The following is a 15,368-nucleotide window of genomic DNA, read 5'->3' on the forward strand; positions in this document are numbered from 1 at the left end:
CTGATTGTACCTAAGATCAGCTGTGATTTTGTATGCTTATTTTTTTCCTACTCGTGTGTGCTCTATTAGACAAATAAATTACAAATATTCAATGCTCAATGCTTTCTTGGTTTGAATGCTACCTGGCCATATTACCTGCTTTGCTTGATAAATTCATGAATATTTTCGTTGTTATTTTGTTTTACGTTTTCCCATATGTCCAATGAATGAGATTAATCACTAGTTTCTGTGTTCCTATTGGACTTGTGCTGCTTCTCCTGCCCACCGGAAGCGGAAGTGTGCCTCCTTGGTCGCCGTCCGACCGGTTCCTCCGGTGTGTGGCAGCAACGGCTTCCTGGAGGCGTGTGTGTGTCGCTGCGTGGACAGGTGAGGTGGTGGGCACCAGCGCACCCCAGTGCTGCTTAGGGAGCTGGGAAACAAGCAGGGTCCCGGGTCTCCCGGGCGCCTGGGTCACTCCCTGTGTGTCGGTGCGTGGCCAGGTGAGGTGGTGGGCGGCATGGGAGCCGCGCAGACGTCTGCTGCTGAGGGAGCTGGGAGACTTGAGGGGTCCCGGGCCTCCCGGGCGCCGGGGTCGCTCCCTGTGTGTGTCGGTGCGTGGACAGGTGAGGTGGTGGGAGCCGCTCAGACCTGTGCTGCTCAGGGGGCGGGGAGACATGCATGGTCCCGGGTCTCCGGGGCACCTGGGTCGCTCCCTGTGTGTGTCGGTGCGTGGACAGGTGAGGTGGTGGGAGCCGCTCAGACTTGTGCTGCTCAGGGGGCGGGGAGACATGCATGGTCCCGGGCCTCCCGGGCGCCGGGGTCGCTCCCTGTGTGTGTCGGTGCGTGGACAGGTGAGGTGGTGGGAGCCGCTCAGACTTGTGCTGCTCAGGGGGCGGGGAGACATGCATGGTCCCGGGCCTCCCGGGCACCTGGGTCGCTCCCTGTGTGTGTCGGTGCGTGGACAGGTGAGGTGGTGGGAGCCGCTCAGACCTGTGCCGTTTAGGGAGCTGGGAGACATGGAGGGTCCCGGGCCTCCCGGGCGCCGGGGTCGCTCCCTGTGTGTGTCGGTGCGTGGACAGGTGAGGTGGTGGGAGCCGCCCAGACCTGTGCTGCTAAGGAAACGCGGAGACATGCAGGGTCCCGGGCCTCCTGGGGGCTCGGGTCGCTCCCGGCGTCTGAATGGCGCGTCCCCACGTGTTGTGGAGACACAGGTGCGCGGTTACCTTGAGCTGCTCCTCAGCCCTCAGTCACTGCTGGCCCCTGCGTATATTTACCGTTTACTGAGCTGTTTCTGGAGGACTGGGCACGGGGTCGAGGACTTCGTCTAAGGGACCTTCTCTGAGCCTCCAAACACCACTGCCAGGGAGCGACGGTTTGTAACGTTTTACAGAAGTCTAATAATCTCGGAGAAATTTAATACCTCGCCCGTAGACAAATATCTACTCAGTGGTAGTGTCTGAACTCAAATGCAAATCTGTTATTACTTCAAGGGGCATAGTGATCACAGTCTCCCTGCCTGAAACGGCTCCTCTTTCTTTTCTGTCCTTCATCAGGCAGGACTTTTGTTGAGTATTAGTGGTCCCGGGGAAATGAAGATTGTGGCGAGGAATATAACCTTCTCCTTTAATGGGTATATGTATTTAGGACTGATGAACAATCAACAAACATGACTTGGAAATAGTACGTACGTTTAGGAGCACGTTTATCCCAGTTTCAGGAGGAAAACATTTAATACAGGCACCTTTCGAGGAATTCCTGGGGCGTTAAGGCAGAAATTTTCATCACGATTGTGTGAGAAACCATACAGCCAGTCGTAGTTGGTCCGATATAAAATGTGATGTTGCTGAACGGTCTTAATGCAGGCGACGAACGATTTATAGAGATGACACACCCTGGGTGTGTAGTCTGTGCTAGATTGGGTACTGGGAATTGAACTGTAACCTAACCACTCGGGTTCTTGCCCTGTCTTATTAGCCGATTGAAATAAGATGGACACTGATTGCAAGGGCAACAGAAAGTGGCAAGTTTATTGTCTGCACATACAAGGAGCACCTGGGGTCTAGTGACCTTATGGCCACGTGCTGGCTGACTAGGGGAGCTGGGGAGCTTCTTGTTTCCAGTGGCCTCAGGGGCTGGGTTTGGTACCTGGAGTCTTCTGCCTTTAGCCCTCCCCTGCCTATATTGGGGTGGGGGGAGGGTCAGGTGAAGGATGTGATCTCAATCTGTGCATGCTTCAAGGCATGACTAGGGCTAGTCAATGGACCCAGCCAGTACGTGCTGCGACTTCCTGCTCAAAACAAGCTTGTGGTTAGCAAGACAAAGGGGGGGGGAGGGGTGTTGCCTGGGGTTTCCACTATGGCTGACAGCCTGTTTCAGAACCATTGTTTCTGCTACCAAAGAAGCACAGTCCTTAAAAAGTCCACGGCTTCTTGGAGCACAAACCCTGCGTATTCCTAGAGTCAGAGCGGTGAAAATTAGGAATGAAGGGAAGGTGGGAGGCCCTTGTAACGCCACTAACCCATATACTTCAGATCTTAGAGGGTCAGCGACACTGCAGTGTTGAAAAGGTCCCTCATCTTGTATAATAATTATTTTACACAGTTAAAGGGTGAAGTAGGGCGGCCCTGGGTGGCGGAAAAGGTTCAGATTATTAGCGGAAAGGTTGGTGGATTGAACTCACCCAGATGTGCCTTGAAAGACAGGCCTGTCTATGTGCTCCTGAAAGGTCACAGCGCTGAAAACCCTATGGAGCAAATTTCAAGTGTCTATATTTCAGTGTCCTGTTGGAGAAATTATTGAGAGTGCCAGTGCTTAATCTTTTTTAAAGTTGCTATGAATTATAGTTCCTGTTTTGTGTGTACATATATATTTAATTATTATTATGGAAGGAGTCTTTTTTTCACATATTAACCAGGAGATCTAGATCTAATTACCTTAAAAAACCAATTCTTTACACACTGCAGTTCTTGAAATGTGATTTTATTTCTTTAGGTTAGTACAGCCTGAGGTTGGTGTGAAATCTTAGAAATACCAGTTTTCCTCTCTATATCCTCACAGTATCTAAAGCTCCCTCCTTTCACTTACATTCCAACCAAGAAACTAAATTTCTTTCTTTCTTCTTAATAGTGTCATTTCATGGTACCTGTGTGTGTGTGTGTGGTAATATAAATATAACAAGTCTTTTTCCTTTTTCAACCATTTTTACATGCAGAATTCAACGTGAATTGCTTTCACCATGTTGTGCAACTATCACCTCTATCAATTTCCAAGATTTTCCATCACCATTAGAAGAAAGTCAGTGTCGCCTAAGCATTAACTCCCCTCCTCTCTCCCATCTTCCCCTAGTAACGATTTGGTCTCTATATACTTGGCTATTACAGATACTTAAGTGAGATTGTACAAGATTTATACTTTTGTGTCTGACTTGTTTAATTTAGCATAGAGTTTTCAAGATTCATCCATAGCGTAACATTTATGAGAACTTAATCTCTTTTTATGGCCGAATAATATTCTATTTTTTTAATCCATGCGTCTGTTGATGGACATTTGTTTTTTTTTTACACTTTTTTGCTATTTTGAATAGTGGTGTTTGAACATTGGTGTAAAAATAGCTGTTTGCATCCCTACTTTCAAGACTTTTGTGTATCTACTTGTTAGGTATCATTGAGGTAATTTTAGACTCATGGTGAGACCACGTGACAGAGTAGAGCTGTAGTGTAGGGTTTTTTTGCTGTAATTTTAACGAAAGCAAATCATGGCGTCTTTGCCACAGGTGAAAAGTGCCAACTTTTGTTTTCTTTAGTTACATAATTTTATAATTTTGTTGTGGAGAATATACACAGCAAAACATACACCAATTCAACATTTTCTACAGGTACCGTTTACTGACATTGATTATGTTCTTCCAGTCACACAACCATTCTCACTGAACTTTTCTCAGTTGTTCTCCCCTTAACATAAACTCAGTGCTCCCTAGGGTTACTGTCAGCTCTTCTGAGTTGCTGTTGTCAGTTTGATCGCACAGAGACAGTTTTCTAAAGAGCAGAATGCTCAAGGCTCATTGTTTACTACTTAAGCTAAACTATTGTTCGATTTTAAGAAGACTCTAACGGATATTTTTGGTTTAAGGTTTAAAGATGATCGCAGGGCAATAGCTTCAGGGGTTCATCCAACCTTCATGGCTCCAGGAAGCCTGGAGTCCATAAGAATTTGAAATTCTGTTGTGCATTTTCCCTCTTTAGATCAGGATTCTGCTCTAGAAGTTTCGATGAAGATATTCCGTAATGGCAGCCAGGCACTCTCCTGTTCTTCTACTCTCATGGCCAATGAGGCAGCTGTTCATGGAGGCAGTTACCACACATTCCTTATCCTCCTCCTTTTCCTGACTCAACTTTTTCCTTGATTGTTCCAGGTGAATACAGACCAACTTTTGTGCCTTGGATGGCAGCTTGTAAGACCCCAGGCACCACACAGTGAACTAGGAGGTTAAATCACTCAACACGTTATTAGGCCAGTTAACTGGGATGTCCCATGAAAGCGTAACCCTCAACCTCCAAAGCAAGGAACCACGTCCCATGAGGTATATGGTTGTTCATCAGCAGCCTCAACATCTGCTCTTTTTGTTGTTGTTCATACTGTCAGTCTTTTGATTAGCAAGCGGGTACTTAACCATTTGCACCATCTGCGCTCCTATAAATGGAAATTTCTGGGTCATAGGCTATTCGTATGTTTAACATTTTGAAAAACAGGCACACTTTTCCACAGAGGCTGAACCATTTTGCAACCCTCCGGCAATTTCTTCATATTCTCTCCAACTCTTGTTGTTTCTGATAGTAGCCATCCTCCTAGGGATGAGGTGGTGTGTCTTGTGGTTTGGGTTTGCATTTCCCTAATGACAAGGGCATTCATCATCTTTTCATGTGTTTATTGACCATTTGCTTATCATCTTTGGTGAAATGTCTCCTTCAGTTTTTTGCCCAATTTTATAATTGTTGCTGACACTTAGGAGGTCTTTCTCTGTCCTGGATACTAAACCCTTATGGCATGTATGATTCCCAAATGCAGTGAAACCTGTGAAAGCTGGAACCTCTAAGGTGGAAACCTGTCAGAGTAGGAAAACTCAAATATTTTCCATTAAAGAAGTGACCAAAAAGTGGCAAGGCTGCGCTGCGTAAAAGGCGGAAAAATTGCAAGACCCAGAAAAAGAAGGCAATCCTGTCAAATTCCAGCTCTCACAGGTTTCAGTGTATTTTCTCCCATTCTGTAGATTGTCTCTTCCCTTTGTTGAGAGTCTTAATTGATCTGTTTTGTCTTTTATTCCTTGAGCTTTTTGCTATTGTAGCTCAGAATCCATTGTTGAAAGCTAGTGTGTGGAGAAAATAAACGTGCTTCTTTTTTTAAATTGTAAAAATATAGTATGAGTCAAAAACTGTAAAACTGCGTACAGTAAAACCAATTTTTGAACAGCACTTTTAATCTCAACATGGTGTTGAATAATGTGGTGCCTCCTATTTTCCTTCTCTAGAGATAGATATTCTAGGAGTACTCCCATTCTGGATGGGACTTTCCTTTGGAGACATGACTGTTGTCATGTTACTTCATGTCAAATTCAAGCCTTCATTCAAAACTACTGAGTTTTCCTCGGTGAGAATCTAAGAAATGCTCCTCAGATACCATGACAGTATCGGCTTTTTTTTTTTTTTCCAGCGAAGAAAGCTTTCTTCATTTTATTAGATTCTCTTCTCTCTCTCTCTCTCTCTCTCACACACACACACGGTAGTCATTTAATTTCTTATTCAACGAAACAGGTTAAACCACATGAAGTTCCCTGTTGGCGTTTTTCAAAGTTACCAAAAAGGCAGGTTCACATGCTTCTTCCAAATACGCCTGAGTGTTTACAAAGATCTAAAGAATTCACTGTAACGTGTACAACTATAAGCAGTGGTTCAGTTAAAATAAGGGATGTCTTCACTCAGGAGAAGTCTTCACACAGCCTTGAAAGTCAAGCAGAAAAAAAGAAGCTTTTCATCCAGAAGTTGACTGTAATTACCAGCCCCTGGTCTGCATCAAGCTTGTCCAGTCCCTTAGTACAGAAACCAAATGTCTGCTGTCAGACGTTAGAATCTGTGCCAGGAGCCATTAATTATTTGCTAAAGGCCTCATCCGTGCCAACACTCTGCTCTTCCTCTCCTTTAGCTTGCAGCTTCAGAAGTGGGAATGCAGCCTGTTTCAGAGGACACAGTGTGATTGTTCGTGGCCAGCAGAAGACGGCCCACAGGATGAGATTCAGGCTCTTGGGTACCAATGGACTCAGACACCAAGTCCTTCCCATAGCCCACCTGGAACACTAAGCACTGTAACGCTCTGAAACCTAACGTGTCCAAGACAGAGCTTTTAAAATCTCACCTGAACAAATCTACTTCTCACCTGGCTTTCCCAGCCGGTAAGCTGCACCAGCCTTCATTCATTCACTGCATTCAGGGAAACAGTCCAAGCTACCGTGAGAGGGGAGCTCCCTTAGGAAGGCAGCTCTGAACTTTCTTCTCCTATTTCTCTTTTCAGAGGAAGGTACAGCCTCCACCCAGCAGCAAGAGGCAGATATCAACAATGTAAACCAAGCCAACTCTCAATCACATCCAGAAAAAATCCACATATTTTACCCTCTCTGGCAAGACCCTCCACATCTGACTTAAATTGAGAACACCCTCATATTTCATAGGCTCTTGACATCTTTTTAGAAAAATCTTTTTCAGACATGTCAACATTTTCCCTGCCTTTCGGCCTTCGCACCAAGTATTTCTGCTGATTAGAGGAAAACTTTTAAACTCTAGGAACCCAATAATTCCTATAATTCTTGTCTCACTTCAAATGTCACCTCTGCAGAAAGTGCCCCTCCTGTCCCCTCAGTTATTCCCACTCATTTCTATGTTTAAATGTCATTGAGGTTTTCAGAACGAGGTAAATCCAGTTGAGGTTGACATTAACCTTCATGATGCAAGTAAAAGCAAACTGAGTGCAATGTTCCATTTCCCTATGTGACAGACTTTTAGCAAGCCGAAAACTATGAAGCTCTGCATTGTGCTGCTGGCAGCTTTCATGCCCTCTATGCCCTGTTGGTTGCTTAAGGGTCTGGTGAGGTCCCTAGAGGTGTGATGCCCATTAGCTGTGTGTTGCTATTTCAATTAAAAGTAATTAAAACTCAAAGTAGAGTTCCTTCTTTGCACTAGTCATATGTTCTGTGGTGAATAGGCACATAGGCCTAGTACCTACCATATTGGAGTGTACAGAAACAGAACATGTCTATCTTCACATAAAGTACTCTTGGATAGTGCTGCTGAAGACTATATATAACAGGTAATAATCTGTGTGTGTCCTCAATGATCAGTGTCAAAGGCCAGAAGGAACAAGAAGACAAAATACAGAGTGTCTGCCCATAGATTTATCATCTAGCTTGGGAGACAGTTTTAAAGAAAGAATGAAAAACTAAGGATATGTGATATCTGTATTAAAAAGACCTAACCCGAGAGTGAGGTGCAACTGCTTGAAAAGGGAAATTATCTCAGTGAAGATTCAGAAAATGTTTTTTTTTTAGCTACATGCAGTGTTGTGTAGAGCTGATACCATTTTTATGGGTGGGGGTGGAAAGAGTATTTCAGTTGGGAAAAATAAATGTGTAAATCCCTGAGACAGCAGAGAACCCAGTATTATCTATTCATTGATGGAAGTCAGAAATGATTAAAGCAGAGAAAACAACAAGTGAGTGGTGAGGTTTGTGTGAGCTGGATTGGAACAGATCGTTTAGAACCGTGCTGAATACTCTGGGCTTTTGGAAGGCCCATGGACAGCCACTGATGGGCACTGAGCATTTCCTATGCCGCAGATAGAATTTGGAAGTGACAACGATGATTGAATGATGTCAGGCAGGAGCTTGTTATGAACAAATTAGGGAGGACTGTGAGGAGGCCTAGACGCGCAGATTGATTGTGAATCAGGAAGATAGCCAGTGATACAATAGAGGTGTGGATGGATAAAGGGCATCCCTTCATAGACTGCTCATTCCTGTACATCACTGAATGCTTCTCTCGGTTGACTGTCAATGTGCATAACCCCCGGATCTGGTTGAAATGCAAATTTCGATTGAGAAATTCTGGGATGGGACTTGAGTTTTCCACATACTGAACAAGCTCGTGGTTTATGCTGGAAATACTAGTCGAGAAATAATGATGTGAATTAAAATTAGCGAGCTGTATTACAGAAAATAAAAAAAAAGAAGGATAACGTGTAGAGGGGAGACACTGGTGTAAAGATCTTGCAACAGAGAATTCATTGACAGTGAGACCAAGAAATGAAATAGGACTCAAGCTGGAGAGGGAGCAGGGTGAAAAGAAACAGGAAGTGAAGTACGAGACGGGTCCTTCGTGAAAGCATAAAGGTTTTCTGATTTATTTGTTGATCTATATCAGGAAGAAAAAGTGTTCAGGAATCCCCCCAGATTTCTCAAAATCTTAGTGAGTGGTGTTCTCATGGTTTGAAAATGAAGGGGGAAAAAATACGAGACAAGTCAAGGGGCAGAAAGAAATGTTAGTTAATTCCAAAGGAACAGAAAAAATACTGATCAGATATTACAGTGTCATAAGTGAGATGAAAAAGTTTTAGAAAGCCACAGTGGAAGGTTTTTACAGCACATAACTTAAAAATAAATGAACCAGGATGAGTTCATTGTCAATATATGAAAAGTATGTTCTTAAAATTTCATCCATGTTAATGTCAGATAACAGTGACATCTGACACCAGGAACAAAGGTACATAGGTAAGCCCACAACTTGAACATTGAATCCCTAAGTCCCTGGAGGAAATCAGGTTCAAGTTTTGTAGCCTGGCCAGGCCTGGTTGCTTCTCATGCTGTGGGAGAGGTAAATTCCTCCATGTGTGATCTTGTTGCAGAAAGGAGAGGCCTGTGGAGCTTCCTGAAGAATGCGGGTGTGTCCTCTGGGGGCTGGAGCCTGTTCTGCCTTTAGTGTAAAGGCCCTCAGGGTGGAGCATTGCCCTGAGCCTGGGAGGAGGCCAAAGGCCTGTCAGTCCGTGCTTCCTCCACACTGTTTCTTCCCCATCCTTCTTCCATTTCAGACCTCAGGTGTGGTGCAGGGAGGACTAGTCCAGTCCAGGCAGCTGGGGACCTCAGGCGACCATCTGGCACATCCATCAATCACAGGGAAGGATTTCAATTGCTGTCACTGGTGTGTGGACCAAACATTATTCATCTGCCTCCAGACTGCCCAGGCCTCTGCTTCCAGTCCTGTCCCTCTTCCTGGAAGTGGCTTCTTGGGGTCAGAGACGTCATTCCATAGACGCCCAGAAGCTGGAGAAGAAAATGGTGAGTTCTACGCAGAACTGGGTTATCCTTAGCATTATGTGGGTGAGGCTGGATCTGAATTGTTGGGGAAGCAGCCGTGTGCTGCGGGACTGTGGTTTCAGTGAAGAAGACAGTGACAGAGGAGGCTGAGGAACTGAGCCCTAGGAGGCACCCTAATACCTTGCTCCACTGTTTCTGGGCCCTTCATCCTTACATACATGGCATTTGAAGATTTGAATATCTGGTGTCACCTTCCTTATGTGACTCTCAGAGGTAGCATCACACGGTGTTAATATCCCCCCTTCCCCCGTCCCGGTTCTTGGTGTTCTGTGTTGAATGACAGAGTCTTCTGTCCTGAATCTGAAGACAGAGGAGCTCTGGCTGTGGAGGCTGAGCCCCGACCCTCTAGAGCCATCCCTGTCCCATGTCTCTGAACAGTGTTCTTGAGTCCCCCTAGGCACTGGAGCACTTTGAGTCTTTAAAGGATTGAGAGGTATCATACCAGTTTCCTCCACTGCTCAAAAGTGTAAAATTACTCAGCATTTCATTAAGATTAAAAGCCAGATTCTTTTCAGTTGCCAACGAGTTCCCCCGAACATGATAAGCCCACTGACCCCAATCACCCGTCCAGATTCCTAAGACGGTTTTTCATCTGCATTGCATTCGGCTCCAGCCACGCGGGGCCTTTGGCTCTTCCTAAGACATCCAAGACACCTTCACACCTTCTGACCTGTGCTCTGGCTGTTTCCTCCTTCTAGAACGGTTTCTTCTCAGAGAGACCTGAATTCTTTTATACAACACATTCCCACATGATAGTTATATATACATGTTTATGTATTTAAATTTACTGTCCCCACTCAAAGAATTTACTATCCATGTTCATCGGGGTGTTCGTTTTGTTCACTGCTGTAGCTGCTTTGCCAATGTGCGGTAGCCTCTGTATCAGTAGGACCTGAATGAATTTTAATGAATAAATGTAGCCACAGTTAAGGGTCTGGAGGGAAGAAGTCTTGTCTGAGACACAGGGCTTTGCCAGGAGAAGTATGTCCTGGTTGTAAGAATTGAATAGAATGTTTACCTTTGTCTCCTCTTCCTATTATCCAAGAGGACTTTAGATCATCTACTGGGTTTGGGTTTTTTTTTTTTTTTTTTTATGCTGTTATTGGACGGTAACAGCAAAAATAACAACAAAACTGTATGCATATGGACAGAAATGGAGTTGTCAGGAATTTAGACTTTAAAGAGAAATTGACCTGCATTGTGATCCTGGCTCAGCAGAGTTCCATGTGGGAAACACTGAGGATGTGATTAAATGAACATCTCTAACTTTACTCAGCTATGACCTGTCTGAAATAATATCTGCTTAGAAGAGTCATGAAAGAAAAATCACAGTTGCTCAGTACATGGGACATTTCATCATTATTCTATAATAAATATCAGGGTTTTTGATGAGTTTAAAATATATAACCTCGCCCACTGCAGTGGAGGAGACCTTTGGCTTTGGGCTCTGGTTCAAAGTTGCTGTCATCCGATCATACCAGGACAGATTAGAGATGTCATAGGCTGCTCACGTCACCATTTCCCTGAGAAGAGGAGTCTTCTTTCTCTAAAATTACTCTGTTTCAGCACTGAAGGCGTCTTTTAGCAGCCTTTTCTCTCCTCTTGACACGAGAAACCCAACGGATTGCTGCTGTTTCAGAAAGGGCACTCTTACAGACCAGGGGCTTCCAGTGGTCAGGGTTCAGGTAGTCATGGTTAGGTGCCTTCCAGGGGCTGCGAATGTGAGAGAATTCTAAAGCACAGCCCCTAGAGGCTGGTGTGTAAGTCTATTTCCTAGGCTCCATGGGCAATTTAACCGGTAAACCATCTGCATTTCAGCTTACTTATAAAATTAATTTTTTTGTAGTAGAAGTTATACCTAACAAAATCTTTGTCAATTCAACAGTGTTTACATGTATAGTTTGGTGACACTGATTACGTTCATCATGTTTTACAGTCATCCCAACCAAAAACCAAACCAAGTGCCATCAAGTTGATTCCGACTCCTAGCGACCATATAGGACAGAGTAGAACTGCCCCATAGATATTCCAAAGAGCGCCTGGCGGATTTGAAGTGCCGAGCCTTTGGTTAGCAGCCGTAGCACTTAACCACTATGCCACCAGGGTTTCCAAATGGAAATGGTAACCTTTTGTCACTGAGGAAACACAAGGGCGTGCTGTCCTTGTTTCTGCAGAGGTTTTGCTCCTTGTCATCTTCTAACATTAGACTGTGTTTGTGGACCTATCACATTCCCACCTTGGGCCTTGGTGCTCTCTGTTGAATGAGAGTCTCCTGACCTGAATCAGCCACATGCTTATCTCCAAGAGTTGAAGAAAATATGACCAGCTCAGTGTTTGGGTTGCCAGTGTGTTGATAATTGGCCCCTGGTCCTCCCATGGTTGTGAGAAACAAAAGCAAAACTGCCCTTCTGCAGTGTTTACCAGTTAGTATACATCATCCTGTCTTCACCCTGTGCTTTATGTTTTGTTGAGTGTGTTCTGGTAGGGCTTACGGAAGGAGTGGTAATTGTTTGTTCACAAGGAAGTGAAGATCTGAATGAGAGCATTTCTCTAATGTCTGCTATGTTTTCTAACCATTCCAGACTGTAAAGAGAGAGGAGAATACGACTGCAATTGGTCACAGTCGAACTGTAGAGAGATAATTTCAGTGCTGGAAGTCCGTGAGACAGAAAGCAATCAGTGAGGAAGTGAATGTAGTTAGTGAAGGGACGAGGCTGATGGCCATACCCTAGAGTAGACCTTGATAGTACACAGAACCTTGTGTCAAATCCCTAAGAATCCTCTGTTCCCCAGGACTGTCAGCCTCACCCTTCATTCTTGTACACACTGAAGTCCATGGTACCTTGCTGATGCAGAATGTGTCAATGTTTTAGGACTCAGTGGTTGTTGAGGATGTGGCTGTGGTCTTTACCCCGGAAGAGTGGGCTTTGCTGGATCTTACTCAGAGGAAACTCTACAGAGATGTGATGATCGAAACCTTCAGAAACCTGGCCTCAGTAGGTAGGACCAGATTCCTTTTTTTTTTTTCGGTTTTCTATTATTCCTTTAGTGAAGAAAACTATTTTACTCATTAAGTTTACTCCAGAATTTGGGCTGAGGAATGAGAATAAATCATTAAATAAAGGAGGCATGGTCCTTTGGCCCACAGAGCTCATGTATCTTGGCTTTCCGTGAGCACAAAGCAGTATGTATTATACGTAGTTTTCATTTCTCTTGTAATTAAAAGCCTTGAGGCTCTTTAAGTGTTGTAAATGTAAGCACTGGCTTTAGGGGTCACTTTGGGGCACAGAGAGTATTGTATTTGGGGACCGTGTAGAGTATTACTGTGTTGATTACAAGTTTGACATGATTATTTTGCTGCAAATCAACCCACACCTGTCTATCTTCAGAGACCCTGAAGAGCAAAGTATTGGCTCAATATCAAGGAACTCCTCATTACTCTTCACTGTCTTCCCTCATGATAAGCGTTTCTTCCTGAGCACCATGTCAGCTCTACACATTTGTTTTCCCAGAGACACAACTTCACAGAAACCTGAGCTTCCTTTTCTGACTTTAGCAATCCTTTCACAGCTGCAGTTATTTGGATCCTTTTCCTCTTTTAATGTTACATGTATATCGTGTCCAGTATATTTCTACTTAGCTCTAACTACGCTTGTTCATGTCTCCGTCACTGTCAAAGTTCATAGAAGTATGTCCTAGTAAACTGCTTCTAAACCATTGGTAAAGTGCTGAAACAGTGAAATGTGGCTACGTCTTTATTAACAGTGGTCTTTTTTCCCCAAATAATTTCTTTCCATTTGTTTCATATTGCGAACCTCAACTTGAATTCTTGGGTCAGACTTTGGAAACCTTAAGGATGGAGAAAAGTTACCCAGCAAAGATATAATGGTGGGATACATAAAAAATAACACCTGGTCCTCCATGTTAGGAGAAACCTCTGAATCACACAGTAAGAAAGATGATCATAAAAACCAAGAGAGTCGCTTGAGGTGAGTGTCATTCCAACAAGAGAAAACGGTGCTTCTGGAGAAAATCCTAAGTTGTGATGACGTTAAAATACACATTCATATGTTGATGTGTATATACCAAGGCTTCCAACTGTTTCAGAACAGTTCAGTAATTGCAAACATAAAGAAGGATGGTGTACACATTGCATAGCCTGTTGGATTTTGACCTGAGCAGAGAATAGTTGGCAGTGCCCTGCACAAAGACGATGTCCCACTACACTGCTTTGAATGTGTGTTGCTTGTCACAGTCCTGTTATTGAGTGTTCTGCAGCAGGTTCCTGACACTTTTTCGAATTCATGCAGATCAGATTATTGACAGTATTGTGGGCAGCGATGCACATTGAAAGCTGTGAGATTGGCTGCCATCTTTGTTCAGGGCTCTGTGGTTTGTTCCCAACACAGGTTGAAATCCGATGGGCAACAGATATCCAACGCGAACACTGCCGTTATTTACGTGGGCAATTGTTGAAGCAATACAAACCAGTTTGAAGCCCTGATATGTGCTTATACATATATAAATATATATATATGTGTACGTATATTGTGTATGTATAAACTTTGCTGAAAACTTACGTGTTCAGAGAATTTTCACAACCTTTTCATAAATGTGTGTCAGACATTGAGTATTTGAAACATATTTCACTTAAACACAATGATCAGAAAGCCTCATATTTTAGAAAAGCAGTGACGATTATGGTACTATTTCTGCTAGATGATTTGAAGTATGAAACAGGAGAGAAGTCAAGCGAAAAACTGCATGTTCGCTTTGTTAGGTAATGGTGAAGTGGAAATAATTGATTTCCAACAACATGTTGCCTGTTTTTAACAGAATTCATACAGTAGAACACCTCCGTGAAAAAAATGGAGACAATCCGTGTGGGAAAACCTTCAGGCGGATTCCAAATCTTACCGTGCAGAAAAGAAATCCTCCAGAAGTAAATCCTTTTGAATGCTCTGACTGCGAAAAAGCCATCATGGATCCCTCATCACATAACCACCATGCCTGTCAGTTTATTGCGTGTAGAGAAGCCTGTGGTGGTACCACTCCTATGAGACCTCTTAGTGGCAAGAAACCCCATAAATGTGAGGTATGTGGGAAGGATTTCATTTGTATCTCAACTCTTAAGAATCCTGTGACAACACTCACTAGTGACAATCAGTATAAATGTAATGAGTATGGGAAAGATTTCTGTAGTTTCTCGTCCTTTTGGACACATGTGAGAGGTCATAAGGGTGAATGTAAAGAAAGTTCTTCTAGTGACCCTTTATCCCTCCTTTTCTATAACAGAGATAAGCCTTATGAATGTAGGGAATTTAGGAAAGCCTTTAATTTTTCCTCAGCCCTCACTGCACATTTAGGCACTCACAGTGAAGAGAGGCCTTATGAATGTAAGGAACATGGGAAAGCCTTTGGTTAGCCCTCATACCTCACTACACATATAACAACTCACACTGGAGAGAGGCCTTATGAATGTAATGAATGCGGGAAAGACTTTAGGCAATCCTCAAAGCTCATTGTACATAGAAGGATTCAAAGTGGAGAAAGACCTTATGAATGTAAGGAATATGGAAAAGCCTTTAAGTGTTCCTCACATCTCACTAATGATAGAAAAACTCACAGTGGAGACAAGCCATATAAATGTACAGAATGTGCGAAAGCCTTTAGTCAGGCTTCATCCCTTATTACACATATAAGAACTCACAATGGACAGAGGCCTTACGAATGTAAGGAATGTGGGAAAACATTTAGGTATTCTTCTAACTTCACTTCACATATAAGAACTCACAGTGGAGAGAAGCCTTATGAATGTAAGCAATGTGGGAAAGCCTTTAGGCAGTCCTCAGGCCTCATGACACATAGAAGAATTCATACTGGAGAGAGGCCATATGAATGTAAGGAATGTGGGAAAGCCTTTACAGATCCCTCACACCTCACCTCGCATATGCGAACTCACAGTGGAGAGAGGCCT

The 15,368-nt window shown here is 43.7% G+C and overlaps 2 protein-coding genes across 12 annotated transcripts in view; both read left to right on the forward strand.

The window, feature by feature from the left end:
* Window positions 1-15,368, forward strand: part of LOC126069370 (zinc finger protein 208-like) — a 464,532-nt gene that overhangs the window by 304,762 nt on the left and 144,402 nt on the right. The gene's annotated exons all lie outside the window — the stretch shown is intronic.
* Window positions 278-14,910, forward strand: LOC126069375 (zinc finger protein 699-like). Its single transcript, XM_049872705.1, has 5 exons — window positions 278-366; window positions 9,106-9,352; window positions 12,265-12,391; window positions 13,230-13,380; window positions 14,228-14,910. The coding sequence occupies exons 2-5, from the start codon at window positions 9,350-9,352 to the stop codon at window positions 14,814-14,816; spliced, it is 870 nt and encodes a 289-aa protein (XP_049728662.1). The 5' UTR covers window positions 278-366; window positions 9,106-9,349; the 3' UTR covers window positions 14,817-14,910.

The sequence above is a fragment of the Elephas maximus genome, chromosome X (assembly GCF_024166365.1).
Source record: "Elephas maximus indicus isolate mEleMax1 chromosome X, mEleMax1 primary haplotype, whole genome shotgun sequence".
Taxonomy (NCBI): domain Eukaryota; kingdom Metazoa; phylum Chordata; class Mammalia; order Proboscidea; family Elephantidae; genus Elephas; species Elephas maximus.